Genomic DNA, 26,989 nt, shown 5'->3' on the forward strand with positions numbered 1-26,989 from the left:
GTTGTCTGATTGAAACCGTATGAATTTGGCCTTTGCTAGCTGAGGCCAAGCCTTGAGAGCATTGAATATCGCTCTCAGTTCCAGAATATTTATCGGGAGAAGAGATTCTTCCCGAGACCAAAGACCCTGAGCTTTCAGGGGTTCCCAGACCGCGCCCCAGCCCACCAGACTGGCGTCGGTCGTGACAATGACCCACTCTGGTCTGCGGAAGCTCATCCCTTGTGACAGGTTGTCCAGGGTCAGCCACCAACGGAGTGAATCTCTGGTCCTCTGATCTACTTGTATCGTCGGAGACAAGTCTGTATAATCCCAATTCCACTGACTGAGCATGCACAGTTGTAATGGTCTTAGATGAATTCGCGCAAAAGGAACTATGTCCATTGCCGCGACCATCAAACCTATTACTTCCATGCACTGCGCTATGGAAGGAAGAAGAACAGAATGAAGTACTTGACAAGCGCTTAGAAGTTTTGATTTTCTGGCCTCTGTCAGAAAAATCCTCATTTCTAAGGAGTCTATTATTGTTCCCAAGAAGGGAACTCTTGTTGACGGAGATAGAGAACTTTTTTCTACGTTCACTTTCCACCCGTGAGATCTGAGAAAGGCCAGGACAATGTCCGTATGAGCCTTTGCTTGAGGTAGAGACGACGCTTGAATCAGTATGTCGTCCAAGTAAGGTACTACTGCAATGCCCCTTGGTCTTAGCACCGCTAGAAGGGACCCTAGTACCTTTGTGAAAATTCTTGGAGCAGTGGCTAATCCGAATGGAAGTGCCACAAACTGGTAATGCTTGTCCAGAAAGGCGAACCTTAGGAACCGATGATGTTCCTTGTGGATAGGAATATGTAGATACGCATCCTTTAAATCCACCGTGGTCATGAATTGACCTTCCTGGATGGTAGGAAGAATTGTCCGAATGGTTTCCATTTTGAACGATGGAACCTTGAGAAATTTGTTTAGGATCTTGAGATCTAAGATTGGTCTGAATGTTCCCTCTTTTTTGGGAACTATGAACAGATTGGAGTAGAATCCCATCCCTTGTTCTCCTAATGGAACAGGATGAATCACTCCCATTTTTAACAGGTCTTCTACACAATGTAAGAATGCCTGTCTTTTTATGTGGTCTGAAGACAATTGAGACCTGTGGAACCTCCCCCTTGGGGGTAGCTCCTTGAATTCCAGAAGATAACCTTGGGAGACTATTTCTAGCGCCCAAGGATCCAGAACATCTCTTGCCCAAGCCTGAGCGAAGAGAGAAAGTCTGCCCCCCACCAGATCCGGTCCCGGATCGGGGGCCAACATCTCATGCTGTCTTGGTAGCAGTGGCAGGTTTCTTGGCCTGCTTACCTTTGTTCCAGCCTTGCATTGGCCTCCAGGCTGGCTTGGTTTGAGAAGTATTACCCTCTTGCTTAGAGGATGTAGAACTTGGGGTTGGTCCGTTTCTGCGAAAGGGACGGAAATTTGGTTTATTTTTAGCCTTGAAAGACCTATCCTGAGGAAGGGCGTGGCCCTTACCCCCAGTGATATCTGAAATAATCTCTTTCAAGTCAGGGCCAAACAGCGTTTTCCCCTTGAAAGGTATGTTAAGCAATTTGTTCTTGGAAGACGCATCCGCTGACCAAGATTTTAGCCAAAGCGCTCTGCGCGCCACAATAGCAAACCCCGAATTTTTTGCCGCTAATCTAGCCAATTGCAAAGTGGCGTCTAAAGTAAAAGAATTAGCCAATTTAAGAGCATGAATTCTGTCCATAATCTCCTCATAAGAAGAATCTTTATTGAGCGACTTTTCTAGTTCATCGAACCAGAAACACGCTGCTGTAGTGACAGGAACAATGCATGAAATTGATTGTAGAAGGTAACCTTGCTGAACAAACATCTTTTTAAGCAAACCCTCTAATTTTTTATCCATAGGATCTTTGAAAGCACAACTATCTTCTATAGGAATAGTAGTGCGTTTGTTTAGAGTAGAAACCGCCCCCTCGACCTTGGGGACTGTCTGCCATAAGTCCTTTCTGGGGTCGACCATAGGAAACAATTTCTTAAATATAGGGGGAGGGACAAAAGGTATGCCGGGCCTTTCCCATTCTTTGTTTACAATGTCCGCCACCCGCTTGGGTATAGGAAAAGCTTCGGGGGGCCCGGGGCCTCTAGGAACTTGTCCATCTTACATAATTTCTCTGGAATGACCAAATTGTCACAATCATCCAGAGTAGATAACACCTCCTTAAGCAGAGCGCGGAGATGTTCCAATTTAAATTTGAATGTAATCACATCAGGTTCAGCTTGTTGAGAAATTTTCCCTGCATCTGAAATTTCTCCCTCAGACAAAACCTCCCTGGCCCCCTCAGACTGGTGTAGGGGCATTTCAGAACCATTATCATCAGCGTCCTCATGCTCTTCGGTATTTTCTAAAACAGAGCAGTCGCGCTTTCGCTGATAAGTGGGCATTTTGGCTAAAATGTTTTTGATAGAATTATCCATTACAGCCGTTAATTGTTGCATAGTAAGGAGTATTGGCGCACTAGATGTACTAGGGGCCTCCTGTGTGGGCAAGACTGGCGTAGACGAAGGAGGGGATGATGCAGTACCATGCTTACTCCCCTCACTTGAGGAATCATCTTGGGCATCATTTTCTCTAAATTTTGTGTCACATACATCACATCTATTTAAATGAGAAGGAACCTTGGCTTCCTCGCATACAGAACATAGTCTATCTGATAGTTCAGACATGTTAAACAGGCAAAAACTTGATAACAAAGTACAAAAAACGTTTTAAAATAAAACCGTTACTGTCACTTTAAATTTTAAACTGAACACACTTTATTACTGAAAATGTGAAAAAGTATGAAGGAATTGTTCAAAATTCACCAAAATTTCACCACAGTGTCTTAAAGCCTTAAAAGTATTGCACACCAAATTTGAAAGCTTTAACTCTTAAAATAACGGAACAGGAGCCGTTTTTATATTTAACCCCTATACAGTCCCTGGTATCTGCTTTGCTGAGACCCAACCAAGCCCAGAGGGGAATACGATACCAAATGACGCCTTCAGTAAGCTTTTTCTATGTATCTGAGCTCCTCACACATGCATCTGCATGCCTTGCTTCCCAAAAACAACTGCGCAATAGAGGCGCGAAAATGAGGCTCTGCCTATGATTAGAGAAGGCCCCCAGTGAAAAAGGTGTCCAATACAGTGCCTGCCGGTTATTTAACATAATTCCCAAGAATAAAATAACTCCTCAAAGCTATAAACTATTAAAAATGCTTATAAATCAATCGTTTTAGCCCAGAAAAATGTCTACCAGTCTTTAAGCCCTTGTGAAGCCCTTTATTCTTATTTAATAAAAATGGCTTACCGGATCCCATAGGGAAAATGACAGCTTCCAGCATTACCAAGTCTTGTTAGAAATGTGTCATACCTCAAGCAGCAAAAGTCTGCTCACTGTTTCCCCCAACTGAAGTTAGTTCCTCTCAACAGTCCTGTGTGGAAACAGCCATCGATTTTAGTAACGGTTGCTAAAATCATTTTCCTCTTACAAACAGAAATCTTCATCTCTTTTCTGTTTCAGAGTAAATAGTACATACCAGCACTATTTTAAAATAACAAACTCTTGATTGAAGAATAAAAACTACATTTAAACACCAAAAAACTCTAAGCCATCTCCGTGGAGATGTTGCCTGTACAACGGCAAAGAGAATGACTGGGGAAGGCGGAGCCTAGGAGGGATCATGTGACCAGCTTTGCTGGGCTCTTTGCCATTTCCTGTTGGGGAAGAGAATATCCCACAAGTAAGGATGACGCCGTGGACCGGACACACCTATGTTGGAGAAAATATATACATGTCAATGGATATTCAGGTATTCCTGACAGATATCAGTGTTCCAATGTAACTATCGCTAATTTTGAAAAAAAAGTGGTTTAGAAATAGCAAAGTGCTACTTGTATTTATGGCCCTATAACTTGCAAAAAAAGCAAAGAACATGTAAACATTGGGTATTTCTAAACTCAGGACAAAATTTAGAAACTATTTAGCATGGGTGTTTTTTAGTGGTTGTAGATGTGTAACAGATTTTGGGGGTCAAAGTTAGAAAAAGTGTGTTTTTTCCATTTTTCCTCATATTTTATAATTTTTTTTATAGTAAATTATAAGATATAATGAAAATAATGGTATATTTAGAAAGTCCATTTAATGGCGAGAAAAACTGTATATAATATGTGTGGGTACAGTAAATGAGTAAGAGGAAAATTACAGCTGAACACAAACACCACAGAAATGTAAAAATAGCCATTGTCATTAAGGGTAAGAAAATTGAAAAATGTTCCGGTCATTAAGGGGTTAAAGAACTTTAAGAACCAAATTAAAATTCCATGGCGGAGCAACAGGTTTAAACACAGGCTTGATTCTAACTAAAGCCTGACAAAACGACTGAACGTCTGGAACATCTGCCAGGCGTTTGTGCAGTAGAATTGATAAAGCAGATATCTGTCCCTTTAAGGAACTAGCTGATAGCCCCTTCTCCAATCCTTCTTGGAGAAAGGACAAAATCCTAGGATTCCTGATCTTACTCCATGAGTAGCCATTGGATTTGCACCAATAAAGATATTTACGCCATATCTTATAATAAATGTTATTACCTCTTTCACTTTACCCTTCCTAGTACTTAGAGTAGGCAAAGAGAATGACTGGGGGGTGCTCTTTGCCACTTCCTGTAGGGAAGGATAATATCCCACAAGTAAAGGATGAATCCGTGGACTCGTCTTACCTTTATAGAAGAAACAAAATTGCTTACCTGATAAATTTCTTTCTTTCTTGACACAGTGAGTCAACGGATCATCTAATTACTATTGGGAATATCACTCCTGCCCAGCAGGAGGTGGCAAAGAGCACCACAGCAAAGCTGTTAAATATCACCTCCCTTCCCTCCAACCCCAGTCATTCGACCAAAGTAAAAGGAGAGAAAGGAAGTAACAAGGTGCAGAGGTGTCTGAGGTTTATAACACAAAAAAAACTGTTGAAGAAACAGGGTGGGTGGCGAGTCCACGGATCATCTAATTACTATTGGGAATCAATACCCAAGCTAGAGGACACAGATGATAAGGTAGGGACCAGACAGGGAACCTAAACGGAAGGCACCACTGCTTGAAGAACCTTTCTCCCAAAAGAAGCCTCAGCCAAGGCAAAAGTATCAAATTTATAGGACCAAGTTGCAGCCTTGCAAATCTGTTCCACAGAAGCTTCATTTTTGAATGCCCAGGAAGAGGAAACAGCCCTCGTAGAATGAGCCGTGACTCTCTCAGGAGGCTGCTGTCCAGCAGTTTCATAGGCCAAACTAATTATACTCTTCAGCCACAAAGAAAGAGAAGTAGCCGTAGCTTTCTGACCCTTACATTTCCCAGAGAAAACAACAAACAGAGCTGAAGACTGACGAAAATCCTTAGTTGCCTGTAAATAGTATTTCAACGCACGCACCACATCTAGGTTGTGCAGCAGACGCTCCTTATGAGAAGAAGGGTTAGGGCACAAAGAAGGAACCACAATTTCTTGATTAATGTTCCTATCCGAAACAACCTTAGGAAGGAACCCCAACATAGTACGCAGAACTACCTTATCAGAATTAAAAATAAGATAAGAGGAATCACACTGCAACGCCGAGAGTTCTGAGACTCTGCGGGCAGATTAAATTGCAACAAGAAACAAAACTTTTCAAGATAATAACTTAATATCTAAGGAATGCATAGGCTCAAACGTAGCCTGTCGAAGAACTTTAAGAACAAGGTTAAGACTCCAGGGAGGATTAACAGGTTTGAACATAGGCCTGATTCTGACCAAGGCCTGACAAAAAGATTGCACGTCTGGTACATCCGCCAGACGTTTATGCAACAAAATAGACAAGGCAGATATTTGACCCTTCAAAGTACTCGCAGATAAACCCTTCTCCAGACCCTCCTGGAGAAAGTACAAAATTCTAGGAATCTGAACGCTACTCCAAGAGTAGCCTCTGGATTCACACCAATTCAGATATTTACGCCATATCTTATGGTAAATCTTTCTCGTATCAGGCTTAATAAGCGTTCAATCTTCAAGCAGTCAGCTTCAGAGAAAATAGATTTAGGTGAAGGAAGGGCCCCTGAAGTAGAAGGTCCTTCCTCAATGGAAGTATCCAAGGTGGAAGAGATGACATCTCCACTAGGTCTGTATACCAGATCCTGCAAGGCCACGCCGGTGCGATGAGGATTAGACGCCCTCTCCTGTTTGATTCGAGCAATGACCCGAGGAAGGAGAGCGAACGGAGAAAATTGGCATGCTAGACTGAAATTCCAAGGGACCGCCAGGGCATCCATCAGTACCGCCTGAGGATCCCTCAACCTCGCCCCGTACCTTGGGAGCTTGGCATTCTGACGAGATGCCATGAGAGCCAGTTCCGGCTGTCCCCATTTGAGAATCAAGCTGGAAAACACTTCCGGATGGAGTTCCCACTCCCCCGGGTGAAAGGTCTGTCTGCTCATAAAATCTGCTTCTCAATTGTCCACACCTGGAATGTGGATCGTAGATAGACAGCAGTTGTGGGTCTCCTCCCACTGAATAATTTTGGCTACCTCTGTCATTGCCAAGGAACTCCGAGTTCCTCCCTTATGGTTGATGTAAGCCACTGAAGTTATGTTGTGCGACTGGAACCTGATAAACCGGGCTGAAGCTAACTGAGGCCAGGCCGCATTGAAGATTGCCCTCTAGAATGTTTATGGGGAGAATAGACTCCTCCTGAGTCAATCTTTTTAGATTGCTTTCCCTTGTTCCATGACTGGTTGGACCTCCAGGAAGGCTTGGACTGTTCCTGCTTTGTAGAGGGAGAGGAAAGCTTACCCTTGAAGTTTCGAAAAGGAACAAAAATTACTCAAATGTCCCTTCTGCTTATTCCTCTTATCCTGAGGGAGGAAACGACCCCTTCCTCCCGTAAAGTCAGAAATAATTTCAGCCAAAGCAAGGTCTTACCCTTGTATGGAATCGCCAAAAGCTTAGACTTAGACGAAACATCCACAGACCAGGATTTCAACCATAAGGCTCTGCGGGCCATTGCGGCAAACCCAGAAATGCGGCAAACCCAGAAATTTTTGCTCCCAGCTTAATAACCTGTAGGGAAGCATTCGTAATAAAGGAATTGGCTAACTTAAGGGCCTTGATTCTATCCTGGAACTCGTCAAGGGGAGTGTCTGTCTGAATAGAATCAGACAACGCATCAAACCAGTATGCTGCCGCACTAGTGACGGTAGCAATATACACCGCAGGTTGCCATTGTAAACCCTGGTGAACATACATCTTTTTGAGTAATCCCTCCAACTTCTTATCCATAGGATCCTTAAAGGAACAACTATCCTCAATGGGAATAGTGGTTCTCTTAGCCAAAGTGGAAATTGCTCCTTCCACTTTGGGGACCGTCTGCCAAGACTCCTTGATAGAGTCAGCAATAGGAAACATCTTTTTAAATATAGGGTATGGATACCCAGTCTCTCCCATTCCTTAGCAATAATCTCTGTAGTACGATCTGGTACAGGGAAAACTTCTACCATGAAAGGTACATCAAAATACTTGTTTAACTTGCTAGACTTCTTAGGATTGACAACGACCGTAGTGTCGGAGTCGTCCAAGGTAGCCAAAACCTCCTTAAGAAACAAACTGAGGTGTTCTAGCTTAAACCTGAAGGATACAACTTCAGCATCAGAAGAAGGAATACACTGTCTAAATCTGAGATTTCACCCTCAGATGCTACCGAAGTATCTTCTTCCTCCTACTTCTGGGAGGGAACATACGGAATAGCCACTGTGTCAGACACCTTACTCACTGAGTTTTTACATTTCCTCTTGCGCTTTCTCTGCAGCATGGGAAAAGCAGACAGCGCATCAGATACCGCAGAAGACATGAAGGTAGCGATGTCTTGCAACGTAACTCCAAGCGGAGCTAGAGAGGAAACGCAGGGCACTGCATGTGTGGATGATACATTTTGGGACACTTGAGGAGAAAGCTGTGGCATATCTTGAACATTGTCAGACTCCTGAACAGCATCCGCCCTAGACAATGTTGGCTCAGAATCAAAAAGTCTATCCCTGTAATTCAATGTTCTCTCAATACATGGAGGAACAGAAAGGGATTGGTGGTTCCACGTTAGCATCAAAACATTAAGTACAAGTAACATTTTGCAAAGCCTCCTGGTCCATCTTTACCCAGAATTAAAGATAAAAGTACTTAATTTTTAATCAAAAGTTCACACACAAAAAAAAAGTTACTGTCCCTTTAAATACAAAAAGGAAAACTGCTTTATTTTACAGCAAAACTATGAGAAAAAGTTTTTTAAACACCCTGGACAGCCTCTACACCTCAGCTTAGCTCTTGCTTAGGTGCCTACCTGCCCTGCTGGAAAACTGGAGTCAGTAGTTATCAGATGGATTCCAGACTCAATCCAGAGCGTTGCACTCAAGGTCCTTCGAGCGTAGCACACAAGACTGGAAACGCAATAAAATTTCTCCCCTCCGGAACACAGGAAGTGAAGAGAAAAGGCACGCAATAGAACATTTCAGCGCGTCAGCTAGCCCCGCCCATCGTGGGCATAACAGAACTAACCTCCTGGTCGGCATGATTACACCGAGTTAAAAACACACCACCTCTAAACTGAGCCTATCTCCTCGTCCCCAGTGCCTGCACCACTGCCTTATATACGCCCTTTAATTTGGTAGAGGCCATATATTAGCATCCCATTGAAATAAATAGTAAAGTGCCATCTTTTTCCTGTATGCAACTCAGAAAAATAAATATAGCACTTACCTCAATTAATTCTGCCCGGCAGCAGAGCAGCTCACTAGGTTTGAGAGGCATGCTCCCTCACATGGGATTGTGAAAAAAAGATAAAGACTGAGTAATCCCATTGCTTAAAAGCCACCATCATTGCTCTACTGAAGAGATTGACATTGACTACTGCTACACCCAGTAGAAAAGCAGGACAAACTTGCACTGCTGAAAAATAATAAAATCTTGATTGAAGAATCTTCTTCCAGCCACCTAAACTTTACCACCTCCTTCCTCTTAACGTTAGGCAAAGAGAATGACTGGGGTTGGAGAGAAGGGAGGGGATATTTAACCGCTTTGCTGTGGTGCTCTTTGCCGCCTCCTGCTGGGCAGGAGTGATATTCCCAATAGTAATTAGATGATCCGTGGACTCACTGTGTCATTAGAAAGAAATTATAATTACTTTTAAGTGCTATCTTGTAGGTGGAAATATCAGAATGAAAACTTCAATAGCTAGTGAGTGGTTTAGGATAATGAATAACATTGACTTTACACTACTTTGTGAGAGAAAATCTGAACCAGAGCAGGGAAAAAGTGAAAGACAAAGGCAAAAAGAATCTGGGGCAAAAAGAATTAAAAAGCTAGATCTAGAGTAGATATTTGCTTCAAATAAAAATGACCAGTGTGGACATTACAGAATATCTGCCTGGAATAATGAGGTTTTATAAGGTTCTTCGGATGTTTCTCACCGTTATATCAAGCTTTTCAAGGGCAAACAGCTGATGATCAACCTGAACAGACCACAACAATCTGTCTGAGCCCTTCATGAGCTTCAATGTACCTAGAAAAGATTGGGGAGGAACACAAGATAAGAAGATCGTCAAAAGAAGAGAAGAGAGGTGAGGAGAGAAAACTTCTGTACACAATTGATGAGTAAATCTCAACAATAACATTGTAAGAAATCAGCAAAATATTTGTGTCCATAAAAAAATACATAGTAGTGCTAATAGTTACAGTAAACCATGTACCCCCAGGAACCTGAGCTTTGGGCAAGCTAGAATCATTGTGCTTTTGTTTAATCTTATTTTTTTATCTCTCAATATGTAATTATTAAAATTTTGTACAGGGTACAATCAATCAAAATTAAAAAAATCATTTAAACTGATATTTAACTGTGTGTTGCAGAATGAGATTTGACATGCCTGCCATAAAGCTTACTTTTATATTATTGTTCTTTTAACTGGGCAATAATGAAGGATCAATACATTGAAATAGTGCCTAATAAGATAATAAATTGTGGAGATATGAGAATAAAATCTGGAATATAAAGATTATAAAAACATATGTTGCAGATGCACAAATACATCCACCTTCCCATGCAATGCTCATACTAAGTACAGCTCTGGAACCTATAGTGTTGCAATGTCCATGACATCACATCATATACTTACCGTCCAGGGTACAGAGCGCAAAGAGACCAGCTTCTCTGCTCCCATTATCAGGTCCTGCATGGACAAAAAAGAGATTTGGTTGAAATGCTCTTTAGGTCTGTTGTATGGTTCAAATTATAGGGAATAAGCTCTAAAATATAGATGAAAAGATGTTAGTCATTTTTAATGTAGATGCATAATACACAACAGCAAATGTGGGTTTTTTAAAAAAACATTTAACATTTTTGACATTAATACTTATATCTTAATTAAATTATAACTGGCATCACATAATGTTATAATAAAGATGACACATTATGTTCAAAAGTGACATAGAGAAAAAAAATGAGACATTAAAGGGACATTCTACATCAGATTTTTTTGTATAAATGTTTTGTAGATTATACATTTATATAGCCCATGAGGGAGTGTTTTTGTAACATTATGGCCACAATCAGAAGTCCCCGAGGTTTGACATTCTTGCTTAGCAATCAATATCAGGTGATGTTATTCTAAAAGCTTTAATATTTTTGATGACTAAGGCCCCTTTGTCAGATTTGTTTGCCGCTACTAATTTGTTTCAGCAAGCACGCCATCGTTATTAAACTCTTAGTTTGAAGTAAACAATGGATATGTTCTCTACATAAAAGCTGCATTAGTCTTATATTGACCTGTTTCTACATGGTACCTGCTAGTTATTTTTATACGTTGCATTCAATCATCACACACTTGGCACACAGGACTAATAACTTATTTACTGACGTTCCTTTTTGGTTCCCAGTGCACGGCTGTCTCCCTGTTTAGAAGCAACAATACTGTTTTAGTTCAATATGGAAGCACCTTTTTGCCTTTTTAATACACTTTTACGGCTTCCAGTCAGTTCTTTGTTCTACATTTATGTTGCATTTGCAGATTTTTCAACTAACAGCTAGATTAGATAGCTATCCATTTCATTCAATTCCAATATTACCCTATAACTTCACGGTGCAAATGTTTTATATATCATACAGTATCTTTGTGCAGGTGCAGGGAGTAACCTTTTTTATATATTGTAGTTGATCATTTAAAGGGACACTGAACCCAAATTTTTTCTTTCGTGATTCAGATAGAGCATGCACTTTTAAGCAACTTTCTAATTTACTCCTATTATCAATTTTTCTTCGTTCTCTTGCTATCTTTATTTAAAAAAGAAGGCATCTAAGCTGTTTTTGGTTCAGACCCTGGGCAGCACTTGTTTATTGGTCGGTTAAATTAATCCTTCAATCAGCTAGAACAACCCAGGCTGTTAACCAAAAATGGGCCGGCATCTAAACTTACATTCTTGCTTTTAAAATAAAGATACCAAGAGAATGAAGAAAATTTAATAATAGGAGTAAATTAGAAAGTTGCTTAAAATTGCATGCTCTATCTGAATCACAAAAGAACATTTTTGAGTTCAGTGTCCCTTTAAATAAAATACTCCTTCTCTTTAGGGCTCTGCCCATACGCATTCCATATCCCGACTTAGAGAAACTTCAAACAGAGGTACTGTCAGTTATCCGCGGTAAAAAAACATGCTAGAATAGCAAAGAGAACCATGACAGGTCACAGAAGCTTGGGCGGCTTGGGGATCCCCAATCTCATAGAATACTACAAGGCAGCTAGACTAGCCCAGGACACCTTAATACTTAGGGCCAAAGAGGAAGCTCTTTGGATTCAGTTAGAGTCAGACATGAGGGGGGGGGGGGGGCGGGTCAGACACCATACTATGGGACCACAGAGTCGGCACACACGAGACAAAGCAGCACCAATCAGTCACAATAGAGACCACCCAAATTCTATGGTCAGAACTAGCACACAAAGGAGGGATGTGCCCTATAACCTCAACACTGAGACCCATCAGATACCTCCTCCACAAAGATTTGCAAAGAACAATCAATAAATGGGAAAATAAGGGTCTGTACCGTGTCGCAGACTTTTTAATTCAGAATAAAGTGATGACCCATGCCCAACTAAAAGATAAGATATATCCTGACCCTTTGCACTGGTACCTATACCTCCAATTATCATCGTCAATACACACATATAGGCAATCAATTCAGACTAGAGGGAAACTTACCCTAGAGCATATATGTAACTCTATAAACAGACCAAAACAGTCCATCTCTAGAATATACCTAGATATACAAACGTCAAAATCCCCAACTAAATCACCCCTCATGCAAAGATGGGAAGCAGACCTAGACATCAGACTGGAGCCAGAGCAGTGGTTCAAGACTTTTGAAACAGCCACTAAAGGATTGCTGAGCGCAGACCTCAGAGAAAACACTCTGAAGACGATTTTCAGATGGTACTTAACGCCTCTTAGAACAACACATATGACACAAACAGCATCTAGACTGTGCTACAGAGGGTGTGGGGAACTGGGCACATACCGTCACATGTTCTGGGACTGCTCGGAGGTTAAGGCCATATGGCAGTCACTATCTAACCTAATTAGCTACCTGTTAGACGAGCAGATTCAGATTAGCAAGACACAGGCACTACTCCACGAGCGACTTCCTAGCTTCAATGGTCCAATAAACACTTTCATTAGAATACTATGTACGGTAGTGAGAACCTGCATAGCTAGATACTGGAAAGTAGGCACACCGACATGGCAAGAAATTAAAAATAAAATCCAACATACATATAACATGTACGACTTAGCAGCATGGACACTAGATACCAAAACTCAGAATGACGAAATTTGGTTTTATTGGAACTATAGAAATGGCTTCAACCACCCTCCCTTACCGGCAACAATTCGCTCTCAGGCCTCCAATCGCTAGATAGATACATCCAAGTAATTATATAGACTTTATCTACTGCCCTCACGATCAAAAGGTACTGCAAACACTTACTATCCTCTCAGATCTCTCTCTCCCCCTTCTATGTTTTTCCCCCACCTTTTTCCCCCCCCAAATACTGGAAGTTTTATCCACCCTCAAAAATTATTTCATTTGATTCTAAGTTATATATAAGTGTGAGTAGATGGATGAGACAAGAACACTTACACTACACCTCCTGTTAAGAGGTACTGTTCATTGAAATCTATAGCCAATGTAATATTCTGTTTTGTTTCAAAGTTTTGTAATTGGCGGCTAGAAACGACGCTGTATGTTCTTATATGCTTTCTTCTTTACATTGAAAACAATAAAAAATTATTTAAACATAAATAAAATACTCCTTACAGTGTGGCAAACTGTATTTCTTGACCTTACATTGTTAATTTGAAGGAATTGTGAAATTAAACTTGCATGATTCAGATAGAGAATGTTATTTTAAGACACTTTTAAATTCACTTCCGATTTAAAATGTGCTTTGTTCTCTTAGTATCCCTTGTTAAATGAATATGCACATATCATACACTAGTGGGAGCTGCTGCAAATTGGTGCCTGCACACATTTGTCTCTTGTATATATATATTTTCAGCTGCCTGTCAGTAGTGCAATGCTGTTACTTCAGCAATGGATAACAAGAGAATGAAGAAAATTTGAAAATAGAATTAAATTGGAAAGTTGTTTAAAGGGACAGTCTAGGCCAAAATAATATTTCATGATTCAGATAGAGAATGTAATTTTAAACAATTTTCCAATTTACTTTTAGCACCAATTTTGCTTTGTTCTCTTGGTATTCTTAGTTGAAAGCTTAACCTAGGAGGTTCATATGCTAATTTCTTAGACCTTGAAGCCCACCTCTTTTCAGGTTGCATTTTAACAGTTTTTCACCACTAGAGGGTGTTAGTTCACGTATTTCATATAGATAACACTGTGCTCGTGCACGTGAAGTTATCTGGGAGCAGGCACTGATTGGCTAGACTGCAAGTCTGTCAAAAGAAGATAATCACAGAGGTTAAAAGTATATTATTATAACTGTGTTGGTTATGCAAAACTGGGGAATGGGTAATAAAGGGATTATCTATCTTTTAAAACAATAAAAATTCTGGCGTAGACTGTCCCTTTAAAATTGTATGTTCTATCTGAATCATAAAAGACAATTTTGGGGTTTACTATCCCTTTAAGAGTACGTTTGCTGTCTCTTCTGACATTAATAAAGAGGATTGTTTGGCCGTGAATAGAATAGTGTCCCTGTTTCTTCTGTGATATTTAGACAAAAACTGTTATTATATTTCAGCTTGCCAGACGTGACAAGTGAGGTTTGACTTTCATTTTGGAATGTATTTAACAGATCATCTGATGAAGGTGACATTTGATTTATTTCAACATGCACAGGATTATATACTGAAGGCTGGAGCATGTCAGTCATATTTTGTTTTAAACTCTAAGTCTGTGGGTGCAATGTTATCTTTTTCTTGCACGTGGCTTTGCCTTTAGGACTCAGACACAGTTAATAAAAACTAATTTGAGCTTTATCTATTCATATGTTAATCTATGTAGATTATTCACTAAAAATGTAGAAATAAGTGAGCTTTAGATAATCAGCAGCATAAAACAGCATAAATACGGATAATAATACTGGATACATATGGCAAAAACAAAATAAAAAACAAAGACATAAAATGATCTCACTTGTATCATAAATGTCAGAATTGAGCTACATTTTACTAAATGTGTACTAAAATCATATAAAAAACATACGCTACAAAGCTGTGTTCCATTTCACACAAATAAAGTTTCCTGACTTAAAGGGACACTAAACCCAAATTTTTCCTTTCGTGATTCAGATAGAGCATGCAATTTTAAGCAACTTTCTATTTTACTCCTTTATCAAATTTTTCGTTCTCTTGCTATCTTTATTTGAAAAAGAAGGCATCTAAGCTTTTTTTTTGGTTCAGACTCTGGATAGCACTTTTTTATTGGTGGATGAATTTATCCACCAATCAACAAGGATAACCTAGGTTGTTCACCAAAAAATGGGCCGGCATCTAAACTTACATTCTTGCATTTCAAATAAAGATACCAAGAGAATGAAGAAAATTTGATAATAGGAGTAAATTAGAAAGTTGCTTAAAATGTCATGCTCTATCTGAATCACGAAAGAAAAAATTTGGGTTCAATGTCCCTTTAAAGTAAAGTATAACTACTACGGGAGCAAGCCATGTAGTTGCTACCTTGTTTTCAGTTAATCCCAAAATAAAAACGGTTCTCTAGCAAACAATAGATGTAAATATTGTCAAAAACAATACTTATGAAAGTTGAAAAGCAAACATATTGTGATAGAAAATTGGTGTACAGTCTGCCCCTCATGACAACATAAAAGGTGCATTTAGACGATTTAGCAGTAGTGCTGATGGAAACAGATTACAATAGGTTCCTATAACGGTTGCAACTGTGCGATTCCCTTTTAAAACCCAATTTAAAAAGACGCCAGTAATGTTAGTGACATTCACGGAAGTGAGACTTACAATCAAATACTATAGAAATATGCCCATCAATGCCAAGATACATATAGCATTTGTATGATTAATCATTGTTGAGCATGGATTTGGAATGCAATAGGTTAATGTCACACTTATAAATGAATATTTACCTTACACAGTAAACAAAGGGGTTACATGAATAGACCATTGCTGTAACCTAAAGAGGTGTGAATGGGCTATTGTATCATTCAGTTTGAGCTGACCTCCCAAATTTTATTTTGTAATCAAGTACTTATCACATAAAAATACATTTTTGAGAGCTTTCCTGTTAAAAGCTTGTTAGCGGCGGTAGTGTTAATAGAATAATAATGCATTGTGATCAATTGAGAAGCCAAAAACCTTTTAGGGACAAATCACCCATAAATTATGACCAAGGCCATAGTGTTGCAGCATTACTAGTGATAAAATGACATGCTGTAATAAAATAGAGCATGTATGTTTATCACTATAATGGCCCTTTATTCTGACAGGTTAAAAACAAAACGTACAGAAGTGAGCCATAAACGTAGCAGCTTGCTGTCAGAAGGATTAACATGGTGTTTATATATTTACTTTCATTAGAAACCATAACTGTTTAACCAAATTATTACTTCTGCTGCATAATAATATCTCATGAGAGTATCAGTATAAGAGATACTTGCTAGAAAATTGCTTCTAAACAGCTCTGCAAAATGAAAACACAAGTGGTTTGGAATACTTTAGCTTACTGTATGTTTGATATTTGGCTACAGCTAGAGGCTTTGAGCTATAATGATCACAGCATGAGCCTAGCAGTTCTGTCTTAACAGGTCCCCTGGTGTGAAGTTGTTTTACTGCAGTGCACGAGCCAGCTTTATAGCAGCTTAAACAGGTTACATAATTCCAGTGTGTGTGAGTAGCTGTTTTACTGCAGTGGGTTTGATGGAGTTGTTTACTAGTATACGTGATACACTGCAGCAAATTCCATGCTAGATAATTAACGTGTATGATACAGTTTTACTGTGTGCGTGCAATATAGTAATACAGCATTATATTACATAGTATTATACAGATAAAACAATCTTAGTCCTACTTGAACAAGTAGCCCATAAAGACAACAGAGGCGCCACTGATGCGGTAAAGTCTTTATCCCTCTAATTGTATTATTATTATAAATTATTTCTGCAGTATAAACAGCACAGCTTGGCATGTGATGTTATAGCATTTCATAGTATGAGATGTTTTTTACTGCTACATGGAATATATGCTGCGTTGTTCCAGGATGCATGCGATGAGTGTATTTCACTGCAGTCTGCTTATGACTAATAAATGTGGACAGTTTGATTTTAATTCAGTAAATTGTTGGATATTTTTTATTTGATAATAAAGTTTCTTAAAGGGACCGCCTACACCAGAATTTTTATTGTTTAAAAACATAAATAATCCCTTTATTACACAGTCCCCAGTTTTGCATAACCAACACAGTTACAGTATATTAATATACTTTTTACCTCTGTGATTACCTTGCATCTAAGCGTCTGTTAACTGCACCCTTTATTCAATTCTTTTGACAGACTTGCATTTTAGCCAACCAGTGCAGAGTCAAAAATAATTCCACTGGAGTGAGCACAATGTTACCTATGTGACACATATGAAAAAGCACTGTCTAGCGACAGTGAAACTGTTCAAATTCTCTGAGATAAGAGGCAGTTTTAAAGGAATTAGAAATTAGCATATGAGCCTACCTAGGTTTAGCTTTTAACAAAGAACACCAAGATAACAAAGTAAATTTGATGATTAAAGAAAAGTAAATTGGAAAGTTGTTTGAAATTGTGAGCCCTATCTGAATCATGAAAGTTTAACTTTTGACTAGACTGTCCCTTTAATCTTAGGAAATGTTATATAATAACAACACACACATACAATACATTATATATATTCAATGGCAAAAACTTATGTTAATGCCAGAGTTTGAATTCCCAATAAAATGTTAAAGAGTATGGAAATCCCCCCACCAAAGAAGGCATTTCATTTTTTTTATTTTTTATTGGGAACATATCCACTGACATGAGTGTGAGTATGTGTGTGTGTCTGTATACAGTATATGAGTGTGCATGCAATATTTGTATCTTATGTGTATAGTGTGCAGGCTACAGTAACATACAGACCAACATCTGGAATTACAACTCCCTCAAACCTCTACTGCAAAATAGTTCTTTAGAATGTCTTGATTTACTCTACTGTGCATGCTCGAAATAACCTCTATATCTCAGCAACTGTTTTATTGGTGAAAAAACAATAACAAAAGTACATACTATCTGCATACCATATTTCATAAACACTGGTGCAGGGGTTTTGTGGTAGGTTTGACTAGTTATGTCCTTTTATTTTCATAATGAAATCTACATAACTCTGCAAAAATGTAACCAATTTACTTAAAAAAGTTTTCGAAGACAAGCATTGTGGGATTTTTTCTTTTGTAAATCACTTTTATTAAACTGATGCAGCCATATATAGAACAGTATTTTTTAAAAAGGGACACTAAACCCCTAAAACTATGCCTAACTGACCCTAACAGGGGAGGTCAGATAAAACAAACAGGCTTTTTACTTTTAAATCTATGATACCTTAGTTGCAATATAGTAGCTCACATTAATTTTAAGAAACTAAAACTTTACACTTATTTATTCAATATTTTAACAACTGATATAACCTTATAAAAATATATCTGTATATTATTCAAATTCCTATACAGGTGGCCCTCGTTTTACAACGGTTCAATTTACACCGTTTCAGAATAACAACCTTTTTTTCCAGTCATGTGACTGCTATTGAAAAGCATTGAGAAGCAGTGCATTTATTAAAATAGCCAGTAGGTGGAGCTGTCCGCTTGTGTTGCAGCAAAGCCAAGCAAGTTGAAATTAATCAGTTTAACCAGACCTGAGCTATCAAGCAGATTTCAAAGGAACAAAGGAACTTCCTGTCTATAAATCAGTCCAGATTGGAATGCATAGAAAGAACTGTTTGCAGAAAAATGCAAGTGAAGTCTGTGTTGTGTGATTATTTTAGGTTTATAATGCGGTTTAGCAAATGTTTTTGTTCATTTAACTTAGTTTCATTATATATTCTGTGTTGTGTGATTATTTTATTAGGTTTATAATGCTGTTTAGCATTTAAAGTCTTCATTTCAAAGCTTTAAAAATAAGTATTAGGTGTTACTTATGACAATTTTGAGAGGGGCATGGAACCTATCTCCATCACTTCCCATTGACTTACATTATAAACTGGGTTTCAATTTACAACAATTTCAATTTACAACCATTCCTTCTGGAACCTAACCCCGGCGTAAACTGAGGGCTACCTGTATTTGATTTGAATACATCAGTATGTCTAACATTTTTTAGTGTTTAGTTTCCCACAAACACAAAACAGGAACTTAATCTTGGCTGCAAGTAGTACACAGACCAGACCAGTGATTTTAGTCCCTTGACTGCCAGTAACAAACTGTAAGAGTCATATAAAACGTTTCACAATTCAGTAACCAGAAAATCAACAGAACACAGCAAGGAGTCATGCTTGAATCTTAGAAGGACATGTAACTCATTTTTTTTCTTTCTTGACTCAGGTAGAGCATACTATATTAACCAACTTTCCATTTCCAATTTACTTCTATTATCAACTTTGTTTTACTCCCTTGGTATTCTTTGTAAAAGGTGCATTAATGCAGTACTGGGAGTTATCTAAACACATCTGGTGAGCCAATGACAAGGAGCATATCTGTGCAGTCACCAATCAGCAGCTAGTTCCCAGTAGTGCATTGCTGCTCTTGATACCAAGAGAACAAAGTAAATTAGATAATTTGTTGTTTAAAATTGCATGCTTTATCTGAATCATAAAAGTTTAACTCTGACGTTACTGTCCCTTTAATGCAAAACAAAGTTCAAGGTCACACCAAAAGGGGAAACATCAAAGTATAATAACCAAGAACCAAATGCTGATGTCAAAGCATTTTAAAATGTCTTGTACCTCTCTTGACACTCCCCCTGCAGTGATATCACTTCCTGGTAACAAATAGGAACCTCCATAATTTCAGCCTCACCTCTCTGCAGCATGTCTTGCGCCCTTGTAGCAATAAGAATTGCCATTTTCAACCTTGAGCAGTGTTATCACTCTTACCATGCCAGCTCCTTTTACAATGCACCTCGGACACCACAATGCTTCAGCACCTGACATGGACCACTCATAGAACGATACCTCAGTAGTCATAGAGCAGGTACATATAAGATACAGGTTACCAGGAAAGCTATTCAGGGCCATAGCCCTTCCATTGAATAAAACGTTGTAATTAAGCCTTCTCCAAAATCTTATCAACCTCAAACTCATTAGCATCTTCAACAGCAAAAGGAAATGTAGGATGTTAATTGACTGTACAAGGCTTTAGTTGAGAAACATGGAATATCTGATGTGCTCAGTAAGCAGAAGGAAGATCCAACCGTACAGCGACAAGTTGAGTAATGTTAAAAAGGAGCCACAAAACAAGGACCCAACTTTCTGGGGGACAGGTCAACCTAAGGTTAGCAGTAGGAGACAAATCTTATAGCCACAAGCATAAAGAGGGAGCAGGAGAATGGGAGCAATGTCTTTTGTAAAAGCTTAACCATTTTTGGTCAAATGAGAGTCACTAAGTGGGGTCTGGAACAAGGAAACAACAGGTAAATCTGGAAGTACACTTGGATGAAAACCACAGGTAGAAAAGAGGAAGGGGGACATCTTAAAGTGAATGTAAATTTTGATGCTAAAGTGCCCGGTTTTTAAAACTTTGATTAAAAACAGAGGCACTTTAATTCATCAATATTTTCATTTCACTCCTGTTGTGAAAATAAACTTACTTTTTAATCTTCACAGCAGCTCCAGCTTCCTCCACCTGTTTCAAAGCCTCTTCCTGGGTCTAAAATGAGGTATCTGGCTTCCTCCAATCACAGCAGTGAATCAGACACTGAATCCCCCGGGGGGGAATCTGTGATTGGAGGATGACCTATCAATCATTTCTGACATCAGAAATGGCTTGTGAGACCGGAGGAAGCAGCAGCTGCTGTGAAGTTTAAAAGGTAAGTTTTTTGTCACAACAGGAGTGAAATGTAAATTTTGATGAATTAAAGTGCCCCTGTTTATAATCAAAGTTTTAAAAACCGGGCACTTAAACATCAAAATTTACATTCACTTTAATGGATTGGTGAACTTGATTGTTGTAGGCAAACTCGGCTGTAGGGAGCAAGGACAACTAATCATCCTGATGATATGTGCAGAAACGCCTGCAATTCAGCTAGCTCAAGAGCCTTGTGTATACACTATGCCTACTCATTTGCCTATATCCTGATGTTAAAGGACATGTAATGTAACGACTAGAGCAGACATGCAACTAAAAATGAGAGAAACCGTGAGTCTCTGTCTGTAAAGCAAGGACTATTGCAGTGCCAAAACTGTACTTTCTGAAGAATAGTATCAGGCAAGGCAACAGAATCTGGTAAAACTTCCTCAAGTATGGCCAAAGCATGTGCTTTTTTATTATTTGATCCCAGACAATATGTGATGACAAAATAAAATATGGTAAAGAACAGAGCCCAACAGGCCGGTCTAGGATCGAGCCGCTTAGCAGATGGAAAAATACTCCAAATTTCAATAATTCATAAAAAGGTAATGGGAAAAATGACTCCTCTAAGCCACACTTAATCACTAGCAGTTTACGGTCACCCTATATCCAATCTTATTTCATTAACTAGACGCCAGGATTACAAATTTCCAAATCTAATTAGCATTTGTTGAATTCATTAGCCTAGGGTTTCACATACTTTTTCTAACCTATACTCTTTATATTTGAATGATATATCCAATATGTACACGAACAATACAATAATTTGTGTGTTATCAGTTAAAACAGATTGTGTTTGCTGGTTACTGTAACTTAGATGAACACCAAAGCCAATTTTAAGACATTTATACATAAATGCAGTCATTTTTAAAGGGTTTACACATACTTTTTCTTGCCACTGTATGCTAAATATTTCTGTACTAAAAAGGGGTTAAGTAAAACTTGTATACATTTAAAATGGAATTTGCAGAGAATAGAGCTTTGAGTGATCAAATACATAGGTTTCAATTTTTAAATATTTGAGAGGGAAACCTAACCCAGCCATACTTGTTTGCAAAGACATCCTTTTTACAATCCTGGCATAAAAATGTAGGTTTGTTGGACCCAGACTTGGCATAAAAATGGCATAAAGAAACAAATTAAGTACAATGTGCCCTTAAATGTTCTGCAGAATTTACAATCTACAGATCAAGAAAGGATATGGTTCTCAATAACTTTCTAGCATGTATACAAAAGAGCAGCAGTTAAAAATGTTTGTCATGAATTTTTTTTAAAAGGGATATGAAAACCAACATTTTTCTTTCATTATTTATACAGAACATACAATATTAAAGAACGATATACATTTACTTCTGTTATTAAATTGTATTCATTTTATTGGTATTCTTTGTTGACAGTGCAACAATGCACTACTGGGAAGTAGCTAAACACACTTGGTGAGCCAATGACAAGGGGCATATATGTGCAGCCACCAATCAGCAGCTGGCTCCCGGTAGTGCATTACTGCTCCTGAGCCTAACTAGGTATGCTTTTCAATCAAAGATACAAATAAAATGAACCAAAATAGATTAAAGACGTAAATTTCAAAATTGCATCTTCTATCTGAATCATGAATGTTAATTTTTAACTTTACTGTCCCTTTAAGTAAAATATAAGGTTAAACGAGCAGGAAGTGCATGGCTGTTTACAACTGAGTCCTAGTCATCTGAATCAGATTCGCAAACCAAATTCTGTGGGGCCTGACTGGAGCAGTAAGATTAATGAAAAATGCTCTATTCAATTCAAACTATTACTCCTGGTAACAGAAGTCATCAGGTATATCTCTAGGAGACCCCATTGTTTCACAATCTAGTAGAAAAACTCCTTGAAGGAGAAAACATTCCTGTGAAATGGATTAAAGGGACAGTCTACACCAAATTTGTTTTTGTTTAAAAAGATAAAACGCATTTACAACCCATTCCCCAGCTTTGCACAACCAACATTGATATAGTAAGATAGTTTATAATTTATTACTTAATTTATAAAATATTTTACCAGGAAGGATACATTGAGATTTCTCTAGTTTTCAAGTATGTCCTGGGTACATTTAAATCTCTAAATTTCTGCCTGTTTCTAAGCCACTGCAGACAGCCTCTTATCACGTGCTTTTTTATTTGCTTTTCACAACAAGAGACTGCTAGTTCATGTTGGCCATATAGATAACATTGTGCTCTCACCCGTGGAGTTGTGCATGACACTGCACTAATTGGCAAGTCAATAGATAATAAATACATAGCCATGTAATCAGGGGGCTGTCAGAAGATGCTTAGATATAAGGTAAAACGTTTATTAATATAACCATGCTGGTTGTGCAAAACTGGGGAATAGGTAATGAAGGGATTATCTATCTTTTTAAACAATAAACATTTTGGAGTAGACTGTCCCTTTACCTACTAAGGAAATCTGCTTCCCAAACATCCTTCCTGGGATGCAAAATATATATAAAATGTCTGTGTCCAATCAAAATTCTTCATTGCAAAGGAACTGCATGTTCCCCCTTGATGATGGATATAAGCTACAGCTGTAATATTGTAGAAGAGGACAGCTCTGAAGGGACTAAAGTTTGCAGTCCAAGATAAGTATTGGTAACCTAACAAACTACCTGAGCTCTCCTGGACACCAAGAGTGAATCCCAATCCAAAAGAATGGCATTTGCAGACATTTTCTAAGTTGGGCAAATAAAGAACATTCCAGAAATATAGTTTGAAAAACTATCCACCGGGACAGAGATTGCCTCACTGAAGAATCCCTTAGGATTCTATGAGATAGTTGAGTGAAAATGTTGCACCATTGTGCAAAGAAGAAGAGGTCTCATATGGAACCTTTCAAAAGGAAGAACATCTGATTCTGCAATCATCAGACCTAACACTTCTGTACATTGAGCTACAGATGGGTTGGAAATATAGTATAGTTGTGAGCAGACTGACTGTAACTGTCAGGATCCTTACCGGGACCACGCCGGGCAGCAAGAATGCTGCCCTCCATCTCAGCGTCTCTCCACGTGGGACACAGAAACCTGCCTGCTTCAACTGCAGCCTACTAAGCGCTGTGTGTCGCTAATATTTAAAAAGACATAAAATTGTAATCAGCCCTTCACTCCCTGCTGAGTTATTGCCCTATTCAGACCATTCTTCTCCGGTTCCTGAGTCCTGCATACCTTCCATGTTCCTGAAACCAAGTATCTCTACTGTGATACCTGCATATGCTTACCTTGCTTCTGAAGCCCTTGTTTTTTACACTCCTTATTGAGCAGCTGCCTCATCCTTTTGTTCTGTGCATATTTGCGGCTGCACCGGCCGTTTTTGGCAGCTTGCTCCCCTGCAGCCTGTGTATGTTGGTTTGCCCTGCCAACTCCCCGAATCTTACTACCACTTCCGCGTTTGCAGCGGCTGAAGTTTTGGAAATACCTTGCTTCTGAAGCCAAGCATCTCTGCTGTGATACCTGTGTATGCTTACCTTGCTTCTGAAGCCAAGCATATTTGCTGTGATACCTGTGTATGCTTACCTTGCTTCTGAAGCCAAGCACCTCTGCTGTGATACTTGTGTATGCTTACCTTGCTGATGAGACAAAGGACCTCTGCTGTGATACCTGTGTATGCTTACCTCGCTGCTAAGACAAAGCACCTCTGTGCTGTGATACCCGTGTATGCTTACCTTGCTGCTGAGACCAAGTACCTCTGCTGTGATACCTGTGTATGCTTACCTTGTCCCTGAGACCAAGCACCTCTGCTGTGATACCTGTGTATGCTTACCTTGATGCTGAGATCAAGCACCTCTGCTGTGATACCTGTGTATGCTAAACCTGCTCCTGAAACAAAGCATCTCTGCTGTGATACCTGTGTATGCTTACCTTGAAACCAAGCATCTCTGCTATGATACCTGTGTATATCCTGCTCTTGAAACCAAGCATCTCTGCTGTGATACCTGTGTATGCTTACCCTGCTCCTGTAACCAAGCATCTCTGCCGAGATACCTGTGTATGCTTACCTTTATCCTGAAAATCCAACCAAGATCCCTAATCCTGGTGTGTTATTTCCCCAAACAAAATTTCATCTGGACTTTTAAAAGAGACCTCACCAACAATACCCGCTGGATAGTCTGTACTTATTGAGAGACTTGTGCCTAACGTGTTCTTTTGCAAAAGGCTTTTGTTTATTAACTATTATCAAGTTGGATTATGACCTCAAATTGCTTTACCTGTTTGCTTGCATTACTTCAGTAAAGTTTGTTAAAAAAAAGGACTTTCGGGGGGCGGCGCCAACTGCCTAAAGAACAAGACGCACCATCTCATTGCTCCTAAAAGTTAGCTCTTAAAAAATAGATTTGTGGTATCAAAAGAACCCAAATACTTTCCTTTTTAATTCATCTGACTCTCTAGGACCCAGATTGGTATTCTAGGACTACGAAAAGGCATAAGTGATATAAAAATACCTCTGAGGCCTACTGACTAGTTGCGACCGCAGCTGAGATTATAGCACTATACCTGCAGTGGCCTCCGCACTACATCGGCTGACAGTGAAACTGCACTTATACTCTCGCTACCCCTATAACAGCAGAATGGAGAAGCAAATCCTGGCTGCACTGACATATCTACTAAGCTCCATGGATTTACACCATCAGGCCCTTGTTGCGGACCTGAGGGACGCTATGGGTAAACCACAGACTACACCGCGGCTATGTGAGGCTAAGAGAACAACTGACTGGTCCGAATCAGCCCTACCGCAAAGTCACAAGGGTGAGTTTAGAGACCCACCGGAGAAGTCCTTAGCGGACAACACTGACCTTAGACGCCGGACGGCAGAGCAGGGAGACACAGACAGGCGGCATAGTCCCTTACGACCCTTCTCTGTTTATGCTGAGCTGACGCAGCAGAGAGCTATTGTGACGGCTGGTACACCTGGAGAACTGTCTCTTGATATGGGGACCAAGCGGAGTGAACGGCCTGGACTGAGATCTAAGTGGAACATACCACTCTCGAGGCATACCGCTCTAAAGGGAGCTAATTTTTACCGGTCACAGAGCAGGCCGCAGAGAAAAGCTAGTGCTGAGCGCGGCGGGCACCCGAGATTGATTGAGGATCACTGCCGATACAGCCCCAGATGGATCTGGCCTTACACAGACTCACTCTTTGGTATAATACCTGAGTCATGCAGGAGAGACGTTATACCCTATACTACTGTACTTCTAGTCCCCTTCGATCCGGGAGGCTAATGCTTCTATCTACTCTCTATCTTCTAGTATATAGAAGGTCGCAAAATATGCGTTTCATGCAGTCGGCTGAGAAACTCCAGAGCCCGCAAATGTTTGAACTCTACCCGATACCATGATATCCTGATAGAGATACTCCCCATGCGATATACTGCTTCCTAAGCGAGCTGCAGAGGTTACTGTAGGATCCTGGACTCTGTAGGCAAATAGTACGGTCCTTAATGATTTGGTGATGCTTTTACCTTTTACTGCTTTAGTTGATATGATATGTTGCAGTTTTTTTTTTTCTTATACAGCGTGTTCATATGCACAGTTTCTATAGGTTTTTAAAATTGTCCTGCATACACAATTAGTATAGGCCTGAATCTGCTCTCTCATCCACGTATTAAGTGAAACATCCCTGTGGTGTTTTATACCCACATTCATAGCATTTACAGTACGATTATTACTGATAGTCATAGTAACTATTTGAATTGCTGTTATACAGCTATTTGTTGATCGCCAATATATTCTACTCCTACTGGTCATAAACAGCATGGAAGCATTTTATAACTCAGCACTAAGCCAGGGTCAGGCATACTGTTTATTTAAGGCTTCTAGCATGTTTTAACACAACAAATATTGCTGCTTCTAAATGTGGAGCTTTTACGCCTAAATATAATTTAGCTTCTAGAAAGTCTTGCAGCTATAAGAACTAATGTTGAATGTCTTAATAGAACCATTGCATATATAGTTAGGCATAGAGCCTTATATGTTTAGCTCCTCCTTGGACATTATTATGTATGGTGTCTTCTATTTAGCAAAGTCTCTAGATCCTAGGTTGACATGACCCTTCAAGCATTTGAGACTGAATATCTTGCTCCTAGTAATCAGCTCAATGTTTATAGAACTTGCTTGGTCAAACTATTTAGTCTCAGGTCACATTGTTATACCAATCCTGAGGTGTACAAGCTACCGGCAACGGCAGCAATTGTTTTATTTATCATGTAGGATGCTGTCAACTTTGTGCTCCGCTTATCTGCTAAGGC

The 26,989-nt window shown here is 39.3% G+C and overlaps 1 protein-coding gene across 1 annotated transcript in view; it reads right to left on the bottom strand.

Annotated features, from left to right (window-relative positions):
* The window catches only part of ITFG2 (integrin alpha FG-GAP repeat containing 2), a 137,495-nt gene that overhangs the window by 51,385 nt on the left and 59,121 nt on the right, over positions 1-26,989 (bottom strand). Inside the window, exons 8-9 of the mRNA XM_053718814.1 lie at positions 10,228-10,281; positions 9,526-9,617 (exon numbers count right to left, since the gene is read on the bottom strand). Of these exons, the coding sequence (XP_053574789.1) occupies positions 9,526-9,617; positions 10,228-10,281 (146 nt within the window). The remainder of the gene's footprint in view (positions 1-9,525; positions 9,618-10,227; positions 10,282-26,989) is intronic.

The sequence above is a fragment of the Bombina bombina genome, chromosome 6 (genome assembly GCF_027579735.1).
Source record: "Bombina bombina isolate aBomBom1 chromosome 6, aBomBom1.pri, whole genome shotgun sequence".
Taxonomy (NCBI): domain Eukaryota; kingdom Metazoa; phylum Chordata; class Amphibia; order Anura; family Bombinatoridae; genus Bombina; species Bombina bombina.